Below are 22,064 nucleotides of genomic sequence, written 5' to 3'. Positions count from 1 at the left end.
AGACGTTTATGAATGGTTAGGGGTAATAATGTAACTTTTGAAAGAAAAAAATATAGATATTTCTTTTTAAACAAAAGACAAATTTTATAATATTTTGAAATTATTATAAAAAACTTTGTCATTTGTTTTATTAAAATGCTCATATTGTTTTTTCCAAAGTTGCAATATTACCATTAATATTTCGTAAAAGTTTCAATAGTACTCTTGAAGTAAAAACCTATTAAAATGTTGAATTAAAATTAGGATTTGGAACGATGTGATAGTGACCTAAAATAATGTGGCGATCAATATTTTTGTTCCAAGTTCATTATCACACCATTTATATTCCAATTTATGGTAAACAACTATTTGATCTCTTTCTACTTTATTGAAAGTTTTGAAACCTCATAAAAAAAATTGAGACAAATATAATTATTTTTTAAACAAATGACAAAATTATGTATTTATTAAATCAATAAAATTCACATGATTTATAAATCTTTTTACCCATGTCAAATCGTGAATGGTTAATTTTTTTTGGATCTTAAATAAAAAATTAGATAGATAACCAAATTTTAAACCAATTTAATTTAGAAGAATTATAATCTATTAGAATCAAATATTCGAGAAAAGATAACCAAATTTTAAATCAATTAAATTTACATGAATTATAAACTATTTAATATGGATTTTAAATGATTTAAATGTAAAATTACATCTGTAATCGTCTCTTAAAAGAAGCAAAAGTGAAAATTAAATATTTTCCTATTTTAGGGGGAAAATTAAATATTTTCCTATTTTAGGGGTTTTATATAGTATAGATATAGATAGATAAATAGCTACAAATTATTAAAAAGAAAAGAAAACGGAAACGAGTGAGAGAAAGAAACAAAACTTGCTCCCCAAGGATATGGAGGAATCTTCATTCTTCAAACTAACAAACCCTTTTTATATTTTCGAATTCTAAGTAGCGATAGCAAAATCAAAATCCATACAAATTCACAGATCAAACTCCCAATTCTTCTCGCAGTTACCTCTCGAATTCCCGTCGCTTTCTTCGTAGCAACTTGATTTGATTTCTCTGTTCTTCAACGGATCGATGGATTGGTGTTCTCACTGTCTCGACATTTGTAAAATCCAAAATGATGGCGATTTCAGGTACCTTCAACAGTTACTTCTCCTTCTTTTAATTTTCTTTTCCTCTTTTGTCAATGAAACTCTCTGTTGAATCTGCATGTTTGTTTAGGTTTTAATAGATGAAAAAGAAGAATTTCGTTCAAGAACAGTAACATTTTTTATGAATTTGAGAGGTGTACATTTAACTGTTTTGAATTTCATAGTCGTTTTTTTTGTTGAATTTCTGAATTGTCAGAATCTCATTGTTGAAGCAACTTGTTTTTATGTGATTTTAGGTTTCATTTGCTTTTGATTTCTTTCTATGGTTTTAAACTTTAAGAATTCAATCTTCTTCGTTTGGGTCTAGTTTCCATTTTGATGTTGCAACTTTTTTTTTTCTTTTTTTTTAATAATAACTTACTTTCTATTTGGTCCTTATATGTTCCCATTTGAGTTTTGAATTTTGTTTTGTTGATAATGTTTTTACATCTTTAGCATTTCACTTTTGATCCAAATGCTCACATTTAGTTCTTGCTTAATTAATTTAAAAGAATTAAATTAGTTTTTATTAATTTTCTACCCATTTTCATACATAATTATTTTAAATTAACTCAAATACTAAAGTGATATTATAAAAAACTCGAAGGTAAAAATATAAATTATTGAAACTTAAAGACCTAATGAAAACTAATCTTGAAATATAAGATTTACAAACTTAATGACCCAGTAGGAATTAAAATAAAAATTAAGAGTAGTTGCATAATGTTTTGAAACTTTGGCCCCACTTATAGAAATGGCAAAATGGGGGTGGACAACTTTAAAAAATATATATAGTATGTAGAGATATTGAAATTCACTTTAAGTCTCGTTGTCTTACGTAGAAGTTAAAAATTCCCAAAATCTTCCTAAATGTGTACAAACAAGGAACTCTAAAGTGAAAACAATATTCTACCTAGATAGTTTTTAAAGTTGTTCACCCTAGTTTTGCTATTTCTATGAATGAGATCCTTATTGGACAATATTATCGTGAAGATATTTAGAGAGTCGTTGTCCCTAACATCGACTTCTTTGATCACAAGGTATAAATGTTTTGATCACTTAGATCCCGTTTGGTAACCATTAAGTTTTTTGTTTTTGTTTTTGAAAATTAAGCCTATTTCACTTACATTTTTTTACCATGATTTGCATCTTTCTCCAATGTTTAAATTGTTAGCCAAAATTAAAATACAAAAACAACTTTTTGAAAGCTACTTTCCTAGTTATCAAAACTTGGTTTGGTTTTTGAAACCAGTAAATAACAAAAGAAGGAATTTGAAGGGAAAGTAGTGTCCATAGGTTTAATTTTCAAATACAAAAACAAAAAAACAAAATGATTATCAAACGGGACATAAGTTATGAGCTATGCTACTATAAATAATAGTAGAAGTTGTTGAGCATATCCTTTCGAGTAGTTGTCAATCGGGTCTTAAGGATATTTTATTTTTCTTTTTTTAAGTTAATTTTCTTATAAAAGTATACAAACAAAAAGGTTCATATTTGATGTTTTTCAAATGAACAATTTGCAAATCTTGATTGCAGATGTTGCTCAACATGTGGAAAAGTGCTTTCACAAAGTTCTACCGCTAAATCAGTGAGCTTAAAGCTCATTAAAAGAAGCTTTAAAAGAAGCTTCATTTTAAGTCAGAAGAAAAGGAAGGGACTTCTTAAACTAACACAACTCCACAATTGGACTTAGATTTTCATTTATTCCCAATTCAAGCACAATTCTAAATAACATTATTTATTTGTTTAAATCTTTTAATGGAAGTATATAATGTAAATATCATCCTTTAGAAATTCATTCTTATAAGGAAAATGGAAAAATTAGAAAATAAAAACTAGTGTTTGAATGTGTACTCTTTCAAATGGCCAAATTGGGCTTTTTGAACAAGGTAAATATTAATTAAACTCTTTTTTCATATTTTTCCTAAACTCTTTAAGGATGTTCGAGGCAAAAAGTTGAATTGTTAAGTCTAAGAAAGGGTCGTTATATTCGTGTAAGAAATTTTAATGACATGGTTACTAAGGTTAAGTTCGATCATATACATGATCTGATCTTTCAAAGAGAAAGTAAAAAATAAATAAATAAATAATGATGAAGTGAGAGATGTGCTAGGATACAAACAAAGTATCATAAAAGATTCATGATATATAATGAGGACAATTATTTTTATTGATATGATTCTTTTGGTGTATCTAAAAGCAAAGTTTTGAGACGTTTATACTAAAAGTGCATAATATCATACTATATATTATGAAAATAAGTGAGACTTGTTGTCTACTAAATTGTCATTTAAAAAATAATAATAATTTAGAGACCATAGCAGAAATACTCTCAAATTTAGTGGCTAAAAGTGCTTCATCCTATAAAAGAAGAAAAATTCATAAGGACAAATATCAACTACCTTGAATTTTGGGCATTATATTAATTTAAACCCTAAATTAAAAGTTATATCAATTTAAACTTTGAATTTTTAGGTTGTATCAATTTAAATCCCAAACTAATAATTGTACTAATTAAAACCTTTTAACTTTTATAAATATATGAATTTAAACTCTGAATTTTTATAAGTATACCCAAATAAAACATAATTAAGAGTTGAAATCGATACATTTATTAAAGTTTAGGATTTAAATTGATATATTTATGAAAGTTCAAAGTTTAAATTGATATAACTATTAATTTATGGTACAAATTGACATATTTATGAAAGTTCAGAATTTAAATTAATTCAATTATTAGTTTAAAATTTAAATTGATATAAATATTAAAGTTCAAAGATATAAATTGATATTGGACCGAATTGAGAATATATCACTATATTCACCTTCAATCACTCAACACATGTTGACATTATTTTATTTGCCAAATTAATAAGACATTTTTATTGAAAACAAAATGTCACTACTTAATATTGACAAATCCCCCAATTGTCACTCTAATAAACCTAAAATGTATGTTTTTTTAAAAAAAAGTAATAGTACCTAAAATGTATGCTTATATATTCATTTAGTAGTCAAATCAAGAATCTAATTATTGGGATGATTAAGATTTTTTTAAGGGAAAAAATGGGTTTCTGTCATGAAAAGAACTATTAAATGTCAATAGAAAATGATTGTAATGGTGACATTAAATGATGAAATAGATATTACATTATTGATAAATGGATTAGGTAACAAGGCAAATCCTTATCATATTGTCTATCCTCCACTTTTCTTTTCCCTTTATTTCATTTATTCTACTTTGACTTTCTACATACACTTTTAAGTTCACAAAAAATGAATTTGAGAAGGAAAAAAAAAACTTGTGGTTTAAGTTTAAATACTAGTTAGGTTTTTATATTTTTAGGTCCCGGATTTTTCTAAAAATTTCAAACAGACATTTAATATTTATGTTTGTTTCATTGAATTTCACTTTTTAAAACTCAAGATATTCGAACTTTAAAATCTATTTGACATGAGATTTTTAATACCCTGCAAAATGGTGAGATTTTGAGATTTTTATGTTAAAAATATAACTTAATTAATTAATAAATTAATATCGAGTATTTGTGACTATTAATTTTAATTAATTGTTAAATATAAATATATTATTTATACTTAATAAATTTCAATTAATATCTTTACCATTAATATTTTATGCTATCTTGACTACTTAAAATTTATTATTATCAATTATCAATATTTTAATTAATTAATTAATTAATTAAACTATGTTTAATCAAAAGTATTTATTTATTTTGTATTTTATTAATTAAATAATTAACTAACATACTAATAAATTAATTAATGTTAAATTTAATTAATCTCTAAAATTTAATCAAGTGATTATTTACTTTTAATTTCTATATACAAATGATTGAAATGAACACAAATAATTTAACTTTCAGATATTAATTATCTTGCATATCCAAACACGGACATTGATCATCTCAAACATTTAAAATCCAGTCATTCAAATCCCAAATATTTGATGTTTATACCCATCAAACAATATGCAGACAACCCCTTAGTTTGGTTCATTTTGGTTTTTATAATTTTAAAATAATCCTTTTGGTTTGTATATTTTCATCTTGGTTCATTTTTGTCTTTGTTACTTTCAAAATGTTAATTTTAATCACTACTGTACTTTTAACTTTGGTTCATTTTGGTCTCTAAACTTTAAAAAATTAGTCATTTTCAACCCTTTAAATAAAGTGAAAATGAAATGACCAAAATGGTCACAATTTGAAAGTACAATAACTAAAATGAACATTTTGAAAGTACATGGAACAAAAAGAACCAAGTTGAAAGTATAGGAACTAGAATGAATATTTTAGAAGTATGGAGACTAAAATTAACCAAATTAAAAGTATAAGGAGAAAAGTAGTATTTAAATGTTGTTATGTTAGTTGAATATTATTGACACCACTCGTTTTTTTTTTAATTAAATTATACATTGTTCATTCTTGTGTATTAAGCTACAACTATTTAACCTTTCATTATTGAAAAGTTCTTAAATTTAATTTTTAACGTGGCTTATCTTTAATCCTATGCTAGAATTATATAAAGTTTTGATTAAAATTGCATGATCTGTCCACTTATTGGGCAATGATTTATGGGTGTGTTGTTAGTTTTACGAGCTTCAATCATATCACATATTTTGATGATAACAAACATTTATTTACCGACAACTTTAATGTTTTAGGAGACGTTTGAGCAAGGAGTTGGTTATTATAATCCTAGTTTAATATAGTTGAGTTATAATAGTTTGTGTTTGATAGGTAGATTATTTTAGTTTAGGTTATAATAGTATGAGTTTGAGATGTAAACTATTTTAATTTGAGAAACAAATAGTAAGCAAATAATAAAAAAAATGATGAATGTAAAATAGTAAAAACTGGAACAAATAGTAAATGCTGTAAAAAATGGGGGTTTTGAAATAGTGTTAACTGTAACTAATTGGGAATACAAAATAGTATTTACTGTAGCAAGATGTGGTTATTATAATCTTAGAATAATCTTTTCCCCAAATACACCCTTAAAGTGTATGTAACATAGAACTCAGGAAAATGATTCTAACGCATTTTAAATCACTCAAAACGTACATGAAATGAATGAGTTGGGAATGTCACATTTTGATTAGACAAATGGATGACACGATTATATAAATGGTGATAACTATCTCTATTGGTATTATATTTTTTTAGGTAAAACAAAAAATAAAGTAATGAGAATTTATGTCCGAAGGAGACAATATGGAGATATTAAATATATAATTCAAAATATATGAATATAATTAAAACTTTATAAACTTTAATTGCTTAGTATAGTGCTTGAGTGCTTTGACAATTGTTTTAAAAACCAAATTTGTATATTTATATTGGTAAAATATTATGAATCTTTTAAAATAAAAAGAAAAATAAAGGAATTAAGGGTAGAATTGAAAATTCCAGTGGCGAAGTAAGAAAGAGAAAAATAAATAAAATATAAGCTTGGTGAAACTTTTAGAATCATGTTGCTTTTTTTTTTTTGTATTTAAAAATTTTCCAATCAATCTTTTGTACTTTTCCAATTAATGGATTAAACTTTTAATTTTATATCTAATCCAACTATTTCAATTCAAACATTTTTTTAGCAAATACAAATCTCGTCCTATTTAATGCTAAATGGACAAAAGTAACAAAAAAAATTAGAAATTTAGTAAAAGGAAATGTATCACATTCCATGTTTCCACTATTTTTAAACACATATTTATTAGATTAAAATATCATTTTAGTTCCTATATTTTTGTTCTTGTGTTTTTAATAAATCATAAATTACCCCAATACTAATTTATTGCTAACATTTTAAAAAAAATGTTATCTATAGCATTTTTACTATGAAATTTGAAAACATATTCATATATTTTATTTTCTTACATGAAAATTATTAGAATTATTTAATCAAATTTAGTAAAAATTAATTTGAAGGAACTAAATTTAAAAATAAGTATGAAGACTAAAATTGGACAATAGAGTATAGAGACTAAAATTGAACAAACTTCAAATTATAGAGAACAAAATGATATTTTAGACTATTTATATCAAGATATAAAACACATGTATATGGAATTTTCGAAAATTTGACTTTCTAATCACAAAATCCCAATACAATTCATACAATTTTATTAGGAAAATTTTCAAAAATAGAAAAAATATTTACACAAATAGCAAAATTTAATTATTATTGCGATAGAAATCTATCAACTAGAGATGTGTAGGAACCGACCAAAATCGGAGAACCAGACCAAACCGACTAGTTTGGTTTGGTTTGTTTTAAAAAGAAGCAACTCTCGATTCACTAAGTAGTCGAACCGAACAAGTCGATTTGGTCAATAGTTCTCTGTCCTAACAAATTGGAAAACCAGATCGAATCGAACCGACCCTATATATTAATATTTATTAAATATTATATTAAGTAAGAGTATTATTAAATATTAAGTAATATTGATCAGTCCATAAGCTCAGCCCATAGCATAAGTCCATCAGCACAATCTTTTTGTCTAATTAGAAAAAAAAAACCATCAGTTGTAAACCGAAACGAACCGAACCGACCTGAACTGATTCAAGTTGGTTCAGTTCAGGAACCGAGACCGATGGAGATCGATTTCCACGGTTTTGTTTACTTGAGAACCGTGGACTTTGGTTCGATTCATGATTCGGCCCAAAACTATACCGAACTGAACCGTGCACACCCTTACTATCAACGTCTATCAGTGATAGAAATTGATAGAAATCTACAATTCGTAAACATTGATAGAAGTCTATCAGTGTCTACCAGTGATAGAAGCTTATAGAATTCTATCATTGATAGAGGTTGATAAAAGTCTATCGGTATCTATTAGTGATGGAAACCAATAGAAGTTTATCATTGATACTATTAGTGATAGAAACTGATACAAATATATCATTGATAAAAGTTAATAGAAGTCTATAAGTATTTATCAGTTTTTTTTATATATTTTTGTAAATAGTTTGATATTTTCCTATCTATGGAAATTTTCCTTTTTATTAAAAAGAAGATGAAAAAAAAAATTTATACATACAACTCTATAGATTTTTTATCGATTAAAACTTTTAATAATAGTTGTACTAATCAAATTTCTAAACTTTTATAAATGAATTAATTTAAATTGTTTATTAGTAACATGGTTGGAAAAAGTTTTAATGTAAATTTTACAAAAGAAAAATAGATAATGAATAAAACACTAATGTCAACGAAACATGGCTGCCATCTATTTGGTTCTAGTATTTCCCCTTTTTAATATTAGATTAATTCAAGCATTTAAAGAAATCGTAAAAATTATGGGCCATAGTCTTTTTTAAAAAAAAAAAAAATTGAATCTTTAAATTAATTTATGAAAGTTAGTCTTAATTGACATGATTATAAATTTTGAAATTTTATGTGATGCAATCTAAAATTTTATTTAAGTAAATTGATTTATTTCTTTTTTCTAAAAAAAAAATAAGCTTAGCTTAGTGATATAATATACACTCATTTTCTTAATATTTCAATTTAAACATATTTTAGTGAAGAAAGACACAAGTTATTGTCTCAAAATCATGATTCAATTTTCTTGTTTACAATTGTTGAACTAAATGCCAAAAAAAAAAAAAAACATTTAAATTTATACATGTGTTGCAACTTTAACCTTATTTTAAAAAGCATTCCAATTTTAACCATCTAACAAGTATTCACTTCCAGTATCATTTAAATAATAATAATAATAATAATCATTTTTTTAAAAAAAAAGTATGCTCTTATGCGGTTGATGAATTATAAATCATGTAAAATAGGTAAATCGATAGTTTTTCTTAAGAGAAAAACAATATTTGAGATTTTTTTTTTGTTATAATTTATAGATTTTGGAAATGTTTTTTCAAATTAATAACCTTTTTTTATTGATACGATGCATGATCTTAGTTGTCCACCTGTAGTCAAAACGTTATTGTTTTATGAGCTATGCTATTATCATCGATGGGTCTTCTGTGCATGAGTTCGAGGAATTCTGTTCTAACTTCAATGGCTTTCATTTAAATTGTCATTGCCCCTCTTTGACTATAAAAAATGTGGTTCAGGATTATGAAGTTGCCTCAAGTTGAACCTCTGGTTGTTCAGTAGCGTATTGGGTATCAAGCTCACTAAAAATCTTGGTAATTACTTGGGCATAGGATGTTCCAGAAAATCAAAGGGTAGAAAGTACTTCAAAGTTGGAAAGAGAAGTTTTTTTCTGTCGATGGTCGGAGATCCTCATTAAGTCATTGCGCAAGCGTTACGCACTTATACCATGAGATTAACAGGCTTTGATCCCACTTCTGGTGGGTGGAGAGAATGATAGAAAACAGAAACTCCATGGGAGGAGTTGGAAAAGTAGATAAATTGAATAATGTGGCGCACACCCTATTCTAGTCCAAGAGGGTTTTGGTCATAGTTTGACTATGATTTATTGTTCAGTGATCAGTGATACTTAAAGAGTTAGATATAACTAAACGAGCAATTTATGAAGGGTCATTGCGATGGACACAGAAATATATTTGTAGTGCGAAGAGTGCAACTCTCGGTCTGTAGTAGAGTGTCTGACAATTAATAAATGTTGAATAATATAAATAAAGGAGTTTAATTAATTATTCAAGTTCCATCAGAGCTTCAAACTACATATCCATGAGGTTCCTTCTGTAGCTCAACAGGAATTAAATGAGATCAATTTTGGATTACTTTGAATTGTTCAAATTAATTGAGAGAATTAATTATATGTGATATAATTAATTTAATTTAATTATATATGATGCAATTACAACTCACAATCACTACTGCATAGCAAATGTCAGGTCTAGTACATAACATTGCATACATAAGGCTTCCAACAGCCGAAACATAGGGAATCCGTCTCATGTATTTGATACATTATATATAAAGTCTTTTTTAGAGGAAATAAATATTTGAATATGATTCAAATATTAATTATATGAATTAGATTCATATAATTAAATGTAATATACATTAGATTTATATTAAATGTCATTTGTGAGAGAATTAGACCTATAGGTTATATTGTACTTGATACAATATAGAAACTATAAGTTATATGTATATGTACGATAAGTTATTATATATATATATATATATTAATTAATTAAAATGAAATTAATTTTAATTTTATTTTATTTTATTTAAATTAATGGGAGGGAAATAATTTTCCTCCTCTATTCTCCCTCAATCCACGTACTAAGTGGGAGTTTTGGTTGAGATTGATTTTTCCTCTCCTTTGTTTTTTTTACAAAGAAGAGAATAAATAGAAAATAGTGAAAGAAAAGTTATGAGAAATTTGTTTTTCTAATCTCTATTCTCCTCTCTCAATTCTTCTTTCCCTCTCCAAAAATTATAGAGTCTACAAAACTTCTGTGATTCTCATCCTAGAGAATACAGAGGACTCATTTGTGGTGGTGGTCATTTGAAAATCCTTTTGATCGTGATCGTTCCGGATCGAAGATGATTCATTTTAAGAAGGGTTCTTCAAAGGTGAGGATATCCCTTTGTTCTTTTATTTAATTCTAATTAGCATGCTGTAAAAATTTATTTACATGCATAATGTTTTGTTAATTTCTGTAAAGTTGTGCATTCTATAAAAAAAATTGGGATTTGGGATTTGGGACCAATCCCCATTTTCGCTTAAGGACCTTTACCGACTCATTCATACTTCCCATGCTCTATGGACTTGTAAGTTTATTAAGAGAATTTGGCTTCTCTACCTCCTTAACACGAGTCATTTATTTTCTATTTGCAGGGATGATAGGCCGTTGTCTGATTTCTAGAGGTGGATGGTAGAAAATATTGGAGAGGCAAATTGTTGTAAGGTCATTACTATTATATGGTGTCTGTGGCGTTATCAAAATATAATCAAGATTAGTAGGGCTATAGTATTGTCAGAGCAAATCCAAATGAACTTAGACATGTTCCTTGATGACTTGTCTAATGTGTGGTTTAGTAATTTGCAAGCTATTCAGGTGGAGAGCCCGGTAGTTTCGTAATGTCCCCCTCGATCGAACGAATAGAAGAAGAATGTTGATGCTTCTCGAGACTCTGTGAAGCATTGTGGAGGGGTGAGGTGGGTGGTCTGTGATTCCCTTGGATCTCCCATCTATGTCGTACTTCTCCAGTTTTCTCAAAAGTGTCCTATCAAGTTGTTGGAAGCCCAAGCCACTATTGAGGGTCTCAATAATTTCATTTCTTTTGATATCCACCCCCCTCCCCATTGTTGTTGAATCTGATGCCAAGGAAGTAGTGAATTCGATAAACAACTTCTCGTGGAATTTACCGAGGTGAATAATGCACTCAATGAGATCGGTGCATTGACGAGATATTCAGAAAATGCCTCTTTCTCTAGTCTTTGTGATAGGAATCGAACTGCTCATTTAGCAGCTCTTCATGTCAAGTTTCTCTAGTTTGTTTGATACAAGCTGGGTTGCTAACTTCCCCAGGTGGATATACAATGTTATTTTTTTGTGACTTCTTGTATTTGTTGTCCCCCTTGATTTTCGGTTTTATGAAGTTTGTTTCTTTATTTAAAAATTTAGTTAAAAAAAACTTTTTTTTTATTGAAATTAATAGTAGATAAACACATAAATTATAATCTTAAAAAAAAACACTCCTAACCTTTTTTTTCCACTCTATTATGTATATAATGTAAACTTTATATACAGATTAAAAAAAAACAAAAAAACAATGATCTACAAAATGGAATCTAAAAAGGTCAACCAAACCTATTGACTTAATCGGCGGCGGAAATGTTGGTCGGCGATGAGAGAAAAAGAAGATAAGAACATACGGCGCCACGGCGGCGTCTCTATCGAATAGAGTGGCAATTTCCGTAAATAAATGGAGCTCGAAGGCTATTTTTGCTGAATTAGAGAGAGAAAGTCGTCTCTCTCATCTCCGCCTGCAGCTGAGTTTTCTGGTGGGGACATATCTATTTCTACAAACTCTCTCTGTCTTCTTCTTCTTCTTCTTCCCAAAATCAACAAACCCACACAAATTCCAAATTTAGGGATTGGGATTTGCAATATCAAAATTTCCCATCCAATTATTATTTTCCAAGTAATATTTCAGCTTGAATGTTGATTACGATACGATCCTCCGTCAGGTGGATTTCCGCGTCTCTTTTGGTTTAGGTTGATGGGAAATGCCAATGGTAGGGAGGAGAGTTTTCCCGGCGGTGGTGGAGGACCACCAGCAGCCGGAGGAAGAGCCAACGTCGATGTACAAAGTCCGGCAATTGACAGTTCGGTGACTAGTGAAACTAGTAACGTTGTTTCTTCAGATTCGATGGGAAATACTCCTCCTCATAGCCCTGGGAAGTTCCGATCCCCGATCTTGTTCGCTCCTCAGGTCAATATTTCGTTGTTTTTCCTCTAATTTTTCTCTCTTGTGAACTGGGTTTGTGTCTCTTTCTGTTTTCTTTTTGCTTTTCTTGCTGTTGTTTTTGGTTGTTCGTGGGATTTGAATCGTTCAATGATGTTGTTTTCATTACAATTCGTTTTATTATTGGGTTCTATTGTTTGGTGGAAGTTGTATTTCCCGGGAAATTTCTTTGCAAAGATCGCTGTATGGCAATGGTTGTAAATGGGAAGGTTCCAGCCAAGATCCACTTCATTGCCTACTTGAACTAAGATTGACTCAGTAATGTCAAGCCTTAATTATTATTGTTAGTTTTTTTTTTCCCCCACTTTGGATCATCTGCTTAATGCTCTGCTCTTTGGAGATTAATGGCTGAAATGTCTGTTGTTGGATTTGCCTTAACTGATCGACTACAGTTTGTATATGAACAGTTGGGATTTTTCTTAATCTTGTTCTTCAAACTTTTAACTATTTATTAGACCTGGTTGGTTGTTAGAATCAAGCATGTCATGGAGCTGAGTGTTTCTTCTTTATCGGTTAAAGGATTGACAATGTATTCATTGATGTAGTAAGTGATGATTTGTGATTAAACTTGTAGTTCCAGATTTGATCTTACTCGGCAAGTATTTTGGCTAGACTGTAAGTTCAACTTTTGCGGTGTTTGAGATAAAACAAATGTGAATTTGTATAATGTTTAGCCTTGGTTATGGCTTTTCAAATGATGGTGGGTATATGTCACAAGACTTGCAGGTTCCTGTGGCTCCCTTGCAAGGAGGTAATGGTCCAACCCATTACAATGAAGCCTGGCAGAATGAATTCGGTGGAGCTATAGATAATCCTCCAGAGCAAGGAATCCCAACGATCATTACGTGGAGCTACGGTGGCAACAGTGTTGCTGTTGAGGGGTCTTGGGACAACTGGACATCCAGGTTATTTCTTATCACTTCCATGCTGTCGTGATTCTTTCAAGCCTCATGCTTCATACCATAACTTCTACTGCATTTTGCATAAATAATGAAATATTATGCTACATTGATTTTGCAGAAAGACCTTGCAGAGGACTGGCAAAGATTTTTCGCTACTTCTGGTCCTTCCATCTGGAGTATATCATTACAAGTTCATTGTCGATGGTCAAAGGAGATATATTCCAGATCTTCCTTTCATAGCTGATGAGATGGGCAATGTCTTTAATCTTCTCAACGTTTCTGTAAGTGTGATTCTTCCCTCCATCTGCAATTTTCTTTTTTGAAAAGGAAACCAAGACTTCTCATTAAGGAAATGAAAATGGATTAATGCTCAAAGATACAAGAAATTCAAGACAATAAGATAAATCAAACCTTAGAAACTTAAAAGCTCCAAAAATATAGCCAAAACAACATAACAGAGAAAAACATACAACCAGGAAGTAAAAACAAAACAGCAAACTTAGTTAGTGTCAATAAAAGCAATCCAGCTATGGTAGATGTCATGAATTGAAAACCCCTCAAAGTATTTGGATAGAGAACACCAAGAAGAAACCTTTAATCGAGCTGTTTGAAAGAGAGCATAAGAACTTCGAGAAGAAATGTGGAAAAGCCGCTTAAATCTTTCCATCCAAATGTTAGAAATGAAAGATTTGACTGGCAGAAAATTGTAGCAAACTGACACATAAACTCTTGCAATCTCTTGGCACTAGCTCCATCTCTGTGTGAGGCATCTTGCTGTTGCTTCCTGAAACTGGCTAAATATGTTTTTGCTAGACTTTATCCTCCATTTGCATTACCATCCAATTGGCATGAACTTGATCTTGACTCATTATTTGTATTGAAAAATGATGCATTTATGTTTACGTAGGTGCAAAAATACTTCTCAATTCCATGTAGGCCCATCACTAGGAGGATAAATATCTGAAGAGAGTCCATAATTTAGTTCACGGCTTCTCGTTTTTATAACTACAAATAATCCATGATAAATTGTTCACAGAAGAACCGATGAATGATCGTTTAAGCTCATTAATTTTCACATTATTGTTATCGCTCATATGTTTGATGTAGAGATATTATAGTGTTAAACCTGGAAAAGGACCAAAGAAAAGGATGAAGATAGCTCTCATTCCCCAAGTCGGTAAAGTTATGTAGAAACTCAGATAGCCCAAACAGCCTTAATGGCTCACGTTATGGCTGTATAAGTTCTACCTAAAAGAGAAAAGAAGAGAGAGCAAAGGCTTGTGCTTACAAACCAGTTTGCCGGTCTGAATGATGCCAAAATCTCCTGGAACAAACCTCTTTTTTCCTTTTTGAACACTTCGGAACACCAACGTAATTAACACGATTTTGTTAGTAAGAAACGTGATCAACGCAAGTTCTTTGTTTATTTTAATATCAGAAACGTGATTAACACAAGTACTTGAGAGTTTTGTCTTAATCCTCTATGTAGCAACTGTAGATGCACAGAATATGATTCAGAAGGTATTTTCTTTATCATGCCAAGATTCGTGAATGTGTTAGCACTTCAAAGAACTACTATTGCACCTATTTGATTTTTTTGGGGCTCTTAATTTTATCATTTTTGGAGGAGAAGAATGATATTTGACATGTCGTTAGAAAATTATAGGGAATAATGGAAAGGTGCCTACACAATAGATTATCCTGGCTCACTTGTCCTTTCTTTTGAACTTGTGCAATGAGATACATTCATTTTGTTTTCAAAGAAGACGAATGTCATACGTTTCATCTTCTTGCTTGTCATGAGTGTGTTAGGATACTACCTTCATGCTGTATATATTGATAGAGAGATAAGAAGGTTTAAGTACATATTACATCATTCCCATCAATTCGAGAAGATGGGGATTCTCCTATTAAGTGTGAACACACACATTAACAAAATAACTGATAACCCGAAATACAACATAAATTGCTATTTAAACACAGACCCCAACTAACTGGCGGGTGAATTTCCTTCACTTCGCCCCTTCTAACATAAATATTGACTATTGCCTGGTCTCACAAAGTGTCTACATTTTGCCAATTGATTGTTCTATTGAAGAATATTCGAAAGATACAGGGAGAGGAGCAAAACAAAACTATATGGACTAAAATAGTTGCTCATGTGCTCAACCTAATGACATTTAAGCTATTGAAGGATATATATATACATATATATAACATGAGCACACATACACATGGCACACGTGCGCATGATAGGATAGGAGGTTGTAGTCTTCTTATGTTTCTGGTGTGTATTTATTGTCTGAGTTCATACTACTCTCCACATAACTTTAACATTCTGAAACAAAAAGAAAACCATATACTTTTCACATTATATTTTGTTGTATGTATTTTGTTAAAATCTTGAATGTACATTGACAAGTTTCTTGTCAACATTGTTCAGAGAAAGATGTATTACTTCATTTAGTTAGTTCAATGCTAAAGACAAACTGATTTTATGCATTTCATCTTCACTCTTCATTTTGGAGTTGTTTCCATTCTGTAGGATAGTGTGCCTGATATTCTACAGAGTGTGGCCGAGTTCGAGCCTCCACAATCCCCAGAGACGACTTACAGCCAAACATTCCCCAGCGATGAAGACTTTGCCAAGGAGCCAGCAGCCGTACCATCGCAGCTGCACCTCACGGTTCTAGGTATGGAGAACACGGATGAAGCTTCGTCCTCAAAGCCTCAACATGTTGTGCTTAACCACCTTTTCATAGAGAAAGGATGGGCTTCTCAGTCTGTGGTTGCCTTGGGACTTACTCATAGGTTCCATTCAAAGTATGTCACCGTCGTCCTCTACAAACCGCTCAACAGGTAGTTATCGTTGATTTTTCACGATGAACTTTGTAAAGGATCATGAGCTACTCCGCCCTCCATCTTCTGTGGAGGAATCTTGTTTTATAGAACTGCCTTGGCTAAAGTTTGCTAGCAACAAAAAGAACCCTTAATTCTGATCAATATTTCTTCAATCTGTGAAGAAATCTTTGTTTTATAGAACTGCTTGGCCAAAAAAGTTTTATTTCCTTCTCTCTAATTGTATCAATAGTAGATTTGGGTAGATATCAGGGGGGAAGTCTTGGACTAGCATATTTGTTTGACTCAGTTTTAGCATTATCGTGTGCAACGTTTGACAGATTAATTTGGTGCCTGAGTTTAGATGGATTATTAAATAATCTCAAAATAATTTTGGCTCAATTATCCTAGATATCTCCAAACTTCGGATTAAGTTTCAATTATTTTCAAATTATGCCCATGGACTTTGAAATAAATTGATGAACCATTGATGTATAACAATCTAGATTGCATAAATAACATCATTTATACTCAATTCTTCTGGATGGTTTTATAAAAATCATTATTACCCTTCAATAAATTTGGTACAAGTTTTTAATTTGATTTTGCAAATGAATAATTGTGGCTGCATTTTACCAATTCGTAATGAAAATTAACGTAACTGTAATGGGATTTTATTATAGATCAATCATAAGGGTCACGATCGCAAACATATTTGGATTATTTTTTATCACGTTTATTTAGAATTATGAATTTATTACATTTACTGTTATTATTAGATATTAGATAAGTTGTCATATTTATTGTTATTATTACTATTATTGTTATTGCTAACTCTGGCAGTGCCGGTAACATAACAGTAACCATAAATATGACACACTCATAATTTTAATAATGTAATAGACCTAATGATAACAGTAATGGTAACGACAGCGGCTAGTGGATTCCATGTAAATTTCAAATGAGATTGAACACTCTCAATTCTTCAATTAGTTTACGTTATTTGATACATAATTCAAAGTTGATTCCACATTTCATTATAATTATGGAAAATAAGTAAACAACAACAAATGTAATCAAATAGGACCTATTTTTCAAATTACCATTAATTTATGATAAACTTCTCATTCTTGAGATTAAGGGTCTATTTATCATATTGACATTTCAATTGCTTAGAAACACTTTCAAATACTTAAAAAGTCTATTCAAATTTGCTCTAAATTTTTTTTAATGTTATTTATTTTGAAAAGCAAGTTTACAATGAGTGTTCAAAAATTGCTCAAACTTGTTCACTACTAAAAATGAATTTTGCAAATTGCTTATACCTTGAAGTTAGAAGGGAAAAAATTCACTACTAAAAAATAGATTAAATTGTGCAAATCAAAGTCTAATTTTTACTTTGAACACTGAATTTATTCCAAAATAACTTGTCGGTCGGCTTTCGAAAAAAAAGAGAGGAAAAAAAAAGCTTTCAAAGTTAAAATGAAAGACAACGTAAGTGGAAGGCTTACTTTGGGTATTTTATAGAAAAATTGTTTTAGATGGAAAAAATATTGAAAATATTTATAAATAATAGTAAAATATTACCATTCATCTGTGATAAACTATTATTTATGTCTATTTAATCTATTATTGATAGATGTTGACATTTTACTATATTTATAATATTTTAGTTCATTTTCCTATTCTCTATTTTATATAATTTAACCTTTAAAAATTATACGTAATTAAAAAAAACCTATAAAATAAAATAATAAAGACTGTATTATAATTATACATCTATTAGACATGGTTTGATTGAGATTGGAGAAGGCAAATGCTGAGACAATTTTTTTTCTGTCATCATCCATTTAGTAATTTTAAAATCGTCAAAATCACTTTCATTATTTTTAAAATCACTCTAAACATACTTTTAACTATTTTAATTATAATTTTCATGTCTTTCCTAGTAATTTTAAAAATGTCAATTTTAGATTCACTTCCAAACAAATCCTAATTACATGAAAAATTATTCTAAACGAACCAATTTAAGTGGTTTAAGACATGAAAGAAAATTAGGAATTGATTTTTTTCCATTTCCACTTATGTAATATAAATATTCACTATTGAGTTTTGTGAAAACACAATTTCGATTTCAAACTTTCTTTTTTGGATAAAGACACAATTTCATTGGTTGAATTCTCATGTTAATAAATTCAACTCATGATGACTACCTATTCTGCTATGTCTCGAAAGCAACAGCAACACGTACAACTCATAATGGCTACCTATTATGCAATGTCTCGTGATGGAAGCAGCAACAATAATAATATAGACATAATAAATAATAAAATACTTTAGAATCAAGGGAAGTCACACTATCAAAGAAATTTCCAGCCAATAAATATTCAAGTATTAACAACATTCATGATTCATGTTCAGGAGCAAAAAGCAATGGATTCATTGAAAATGTACTTGGAATTGATATTGCCAAACACAAAAAGAAAATAGCAAATATGGATAATAGAAGACTCCACTATCTAATCTACTGAAGAAGAAAAGAAGAGGAAACACCAAACAATACCGGAATACAGTACCATAAATTATGCAAACAGGAGAGTAAGATAACAGAAAGAACCAACTAAAGCTAGTAACACGAAAAAGAAGGGTTTTCCTGGAGATACAAGTGCTCCAGTAGGATATTATAGTTGTCATGGAACATATTTTCGCTAATCTCTCCTTCGGTTCTTAGCCTCGGTTCAGTTCTCTTTCACGTTTTGATTGGTCTGTCACTTGGCCATCATGATTTTTACGAATTCCTCGTAGTTAATCTGGCCATCGCCATCCACATCAGCCTCACGAATCATCTCATCGACTTCTTCGTCAGTCAATTTCTCACCAAGATTTGTCATCACGTGGCGGAGTTCAGCTGCAGAAATGAAACCATTTTGGTCCTTGTCAAACACACGGAAGGCTTCCTTCAGTTCCTCCTCTGAATCAGTGTCCTTCATCTTCCGAGCCATCAGATTCAGGAACTCAGGGAAGTCGATGGTTCCATTTCCGTCAGCATCCACCTCATTGATCATGTCCTGCAACTCAGCTTCAGTTGGATTTTGGCCAAGTGACCTCATCACAGTCCCAAGCTCCTTGGTGGTGATACAACCTGAATTCCAATGTAAAATTATCATCAATCATGGGAACAGATCAAAATGTCTTAAAAGAGAAGCCAAGAAAAGGGAAAGAATAAAATCCTTAAAACATAGAGGAAAAGGGGATAGTGATAAGAAATTGGTTTTCAAAGAGATTGGCAAGGATGAAACATACTACAGTCAAAGTTCAAACAAAGGGAAAAACCATCTATCTGCTAGAAAATATGATTCTTATAGATCAGCAAAATCATTGTAACGAACTTGTAAAATTTAGAACTCAAGCGTACAAGAAAACATCATTCCTCTTTGCCAGAAATTCCTAACGCTATAAAAAGCAAATGGTTGAAATTCATTCTTAAAGTAAACCATGGGCATTTCTAGCCTACCATGTGCAGGTATAAATCTGCACACAAACCTTGACTATCCATAGAACTTTCAACAGTTTCACCAACACAAGTCGCAAGATCACGACCGTGAATAAGTCAACTCGCCATAGTTAACAAGGAATCAGAATCCAAACATTCACTTTTTTTTCTCATTCCAGAAATCCAATTAGCATAAAAACACATCTTAATTACCACGAAAAGAAACTCGTGCATGCACACCTAATAAGAAATCATAAACATCATCGGCCATGAACCTTGCAGAATCATTTCACAAAAATATCCTTACAACAATTTGTTACAAGATCGCCGTCCAAACAGAACTCCATAACCAAAAAGAAAACAAAACAAATAAAGACAACAAATCAAAAGAAAGCACAGATCAAAGCAGATCCAATCCACGACACTAAATCCTCATACAAAACTCACAAAAACATCCAAATCAGCACCTGAAAAGAACAAAAAACTCCATCATAAAACCAAAACAACGCACCTAAAAACAACCTCAAATTGAACCAAAACCCTAGATCAAGCACAAAACACCAGAAAAACAAGAAAACAGACAGCCAGATCTGAAAAAACAGACATGAAATGAAAAATAAACGAAAAAAAGAGGAGAGAGAGAAAAGAGATCTGAGAAACGAGACCATCGCCATCCTTGTCAAAGAGGCTGAAGGCTTCCTTGAACTCGGAGATCTGATCGTCGGTGAGCTGCTCGGCCATAGTCGTCGACGGAGGAGGAAGAAAAACTCAACAGAGAATGGATTTCCACAGAGGATTTTGGAAAAGTCGATGCGAAGAAGAAGAAAAATTCTTTCTCCAAAATGGCGAAAGAGGGATAGAAAAAACCGCAAGTATTGTGAAAATTGGAATGCTCGCACGTGTCAGATTCGCACGTCGCCGAGGAACTCAACGCGCCAAATTGCCTCCTCGCACGTGCCGGGTTTTTGGTATCTGCCTGGATAAGAATGTCATAAATTTAAGTACAAATATCTCTTCAGGTTTTCATCAACTAATATCTTTACCATTATATTTTATGTTATCTTAATTATTTAATATAAATTATTATTATTAATCGTCATTATTCTAACTAATTAATTAATTAATTTAATTATGTTTAATTAAAAAGTATTATTTATTTATTATTTTATTAATTGAATAATTAGTTAACATAACAATAAATTATTTAATGTTAAATTTAACTGATCTCATACATTTAATCAAATAATTATTTACTTTTAGTTTCTGTATGCAAATGATCCAATGAACACAAATATTTAACTTATAGAAATTAATTATCATGCACATCCACATTAATTATCTCATATCTCTCAGATATTTAAAACCCAAATATTTAAATCTCATATATTTAATATCTATATCCATTAAACAATATCTCAATCTAAACGGTCTCTTAAGTAATAAAATATTGCTTATATAATATAAATAATAAATATTTTAATTTGATTAATAAATATAAGATATTTATTTATTTAAATAATTTATATTTTTTAATGTTTTAGAATGTCAATTTAAGATGTCAACGTTGACATTTTAAATTGGAGTAATACGATATATATACATATAATTATATGTTTAAAAAAATCCAAATAAATTATTGGTATAATTACAAATTTAGATATTTAATTTTGAGTTTTGTGTTTATTTGTTCAAATTGTGAGTTTTGTGTTTAATAGGCATAACGAATTCAAAAGTTGTAAAAATTATTTGATCAATTAGATGTGAATTTTAATGTTTAATGAATTCTTAAACTTTCAATTTTGTATCTAGTAAATTTATAAATTTTTTAAAATATCAAAATTAATGATCAAATTTATAATCTTGAAAGTTCATGAAACAAGTAGACACAATCATGAACTAAGAATTATATCAATTTAAACCCTAAATTTTATAAGTCAATCAATTTAGACTCTTCATTAGACTTCATTTTAAAATTTTAATGCACATAACTTATACATGTGTATGAGATTTCTTTAGATACAGTCGTAATCAAATACATAGTATCAAATTTTCATTTAAGTTGAGTGGTTTTTCACTTGCTAGCCTTCAACTCTATTTATCTAAAAATAACTCGTGTGATATTTTTTTCTTGTTGCTTTATTTGAATTTTTTTAACAAAAATAATTTTAGTAAGATATTTTGAGCTGATTTTAAATAAAATCAAGTGAAAATAACTATAAATCATTAACAAACAATCTAAACCATTTATAAAAGTTCAT

General features: G+C 29.7%; 2 protein-coding genes and 1 long non-coding RNA gene across 3 annotated transcripts; 2 read left to right on the top strand and 1 right to left on the bottom strand.

The window, feature by feature from the left end:
• Positions 1-833: 833 nt before the first annotated feature.
• LOC120071779 lies at positions 834-3,058 on the top strand. The gene is made up of 2 exons (XR_005480342.1): positions 834-1,137; positions 2,674-3,058. It is a non-coding gene; the product is annotated as an uncharacterized LOC120071779 (long non-coding RNA).
• A 9,021-nt stretch (positions 3,059-12,079) lies between these two features.
• Positions 12,080-16,659, top strand: LOC120071935 (SNF1-related protein kinase regulatory subunit beta-1). The gene is made up of 4 exons (XM_039024373.1): positions 12,080-12,540; positions 13,300-13,478; positions 13,594-13,756; positions 16,021-16,659. The coding sequence occupies exons 1-4, from the start codon at positions 12,328-12,330 to the stop codon at positions 16,336-16,338; spliced, it is 873 nt and encodes a 290-aa protein (XP_038880301.1). The 5' UTR covers positions 12,080-12,327; the 3' UTR covers positions 16,339-16,659.
• A 2,028-nt stretch (positions 16,660-18,687) lies between these two features.
• LOC120071936 (calmodulin-7-like) lies at positions 18,688-20,669 on the bottom strand. The gene is made up of 2 exons (XM_039024374.1): positions 20,472-20,669; positions 18,688-19,455 (listed from the first exon to the last, which is right to left on the bottom strand). The coding sequence occupies exons 1-2, from the start codon at positions 20,545-20,547 to the stop codon at positions 19,082-19,084; spliced, it is 450 nt and encodes a 149-aa protein (XP_038880302.1). The 5' UTR covers positions 20,548-20,669; the 3' UTR covers positions 18,688-19,081.
• Positions 20,670-22,064: the final 1,395 nt, after the last annotated feature.

This window comes from Benincasa hispida, chromosome 2 (assembly GCF_009727055.1).
Source record: "Benincasa hispida cultivar B227 chromosome 2, ASM972705v1, whole genome shotgun sequence".
NCBI classification, from domain to species: domain Eukaryota; kingdom Viridiplantae; phylum Streptophyta; class Magnoliopsida; order Cucurbitales; family Cucurbitaceae; genus Benincasa; species Benincasa hispida.
The sequence above is the reverse complement of the archived record's forward strand: the minus strand, read 5'-3'. Positions and strand labels throughout refer to the sequence as shown.

Bases quoted from the DNA above. Each gene is read 5' to 3' on its own strand.
- LOC120071935 (XM_039024373.1), top strand. From the start codon at position 12,328: ATGGGAAATGCCAATGGTAGGGAGGAGAGTTTTCCCGGCGGTGGTGGA. The intron at 12,541-13,299 runs GTCAATATTTCG...CAAGACTTGCAG, and splicing joins CGATCTTGTTCGCTCCTCAG to GTTCCTGTGGCTCCCTTGCA. The intron at 13,479-13,593 runs GTTATTTCTTAT...TTGATTTTGCAG, and splicing joins TGGGACAACTGGACATCCAG to AAAGACCTTGCAGAGGACTG.
- LOC120071936 (XM_039024374.1), bottom strand. From the start codon at position 20,547: ATGGCCGAGCAGCTCACCGACGATCAGATCTCCGAGTTCAAGGAAGCC. The intron at 19,456-20,471 runs GTCTCGTTTCTC...ATTGGAATTCAG, and splicing joins CTTTGACAAGGATGGCGATG to GTTGTATCACCACCAAGGAG.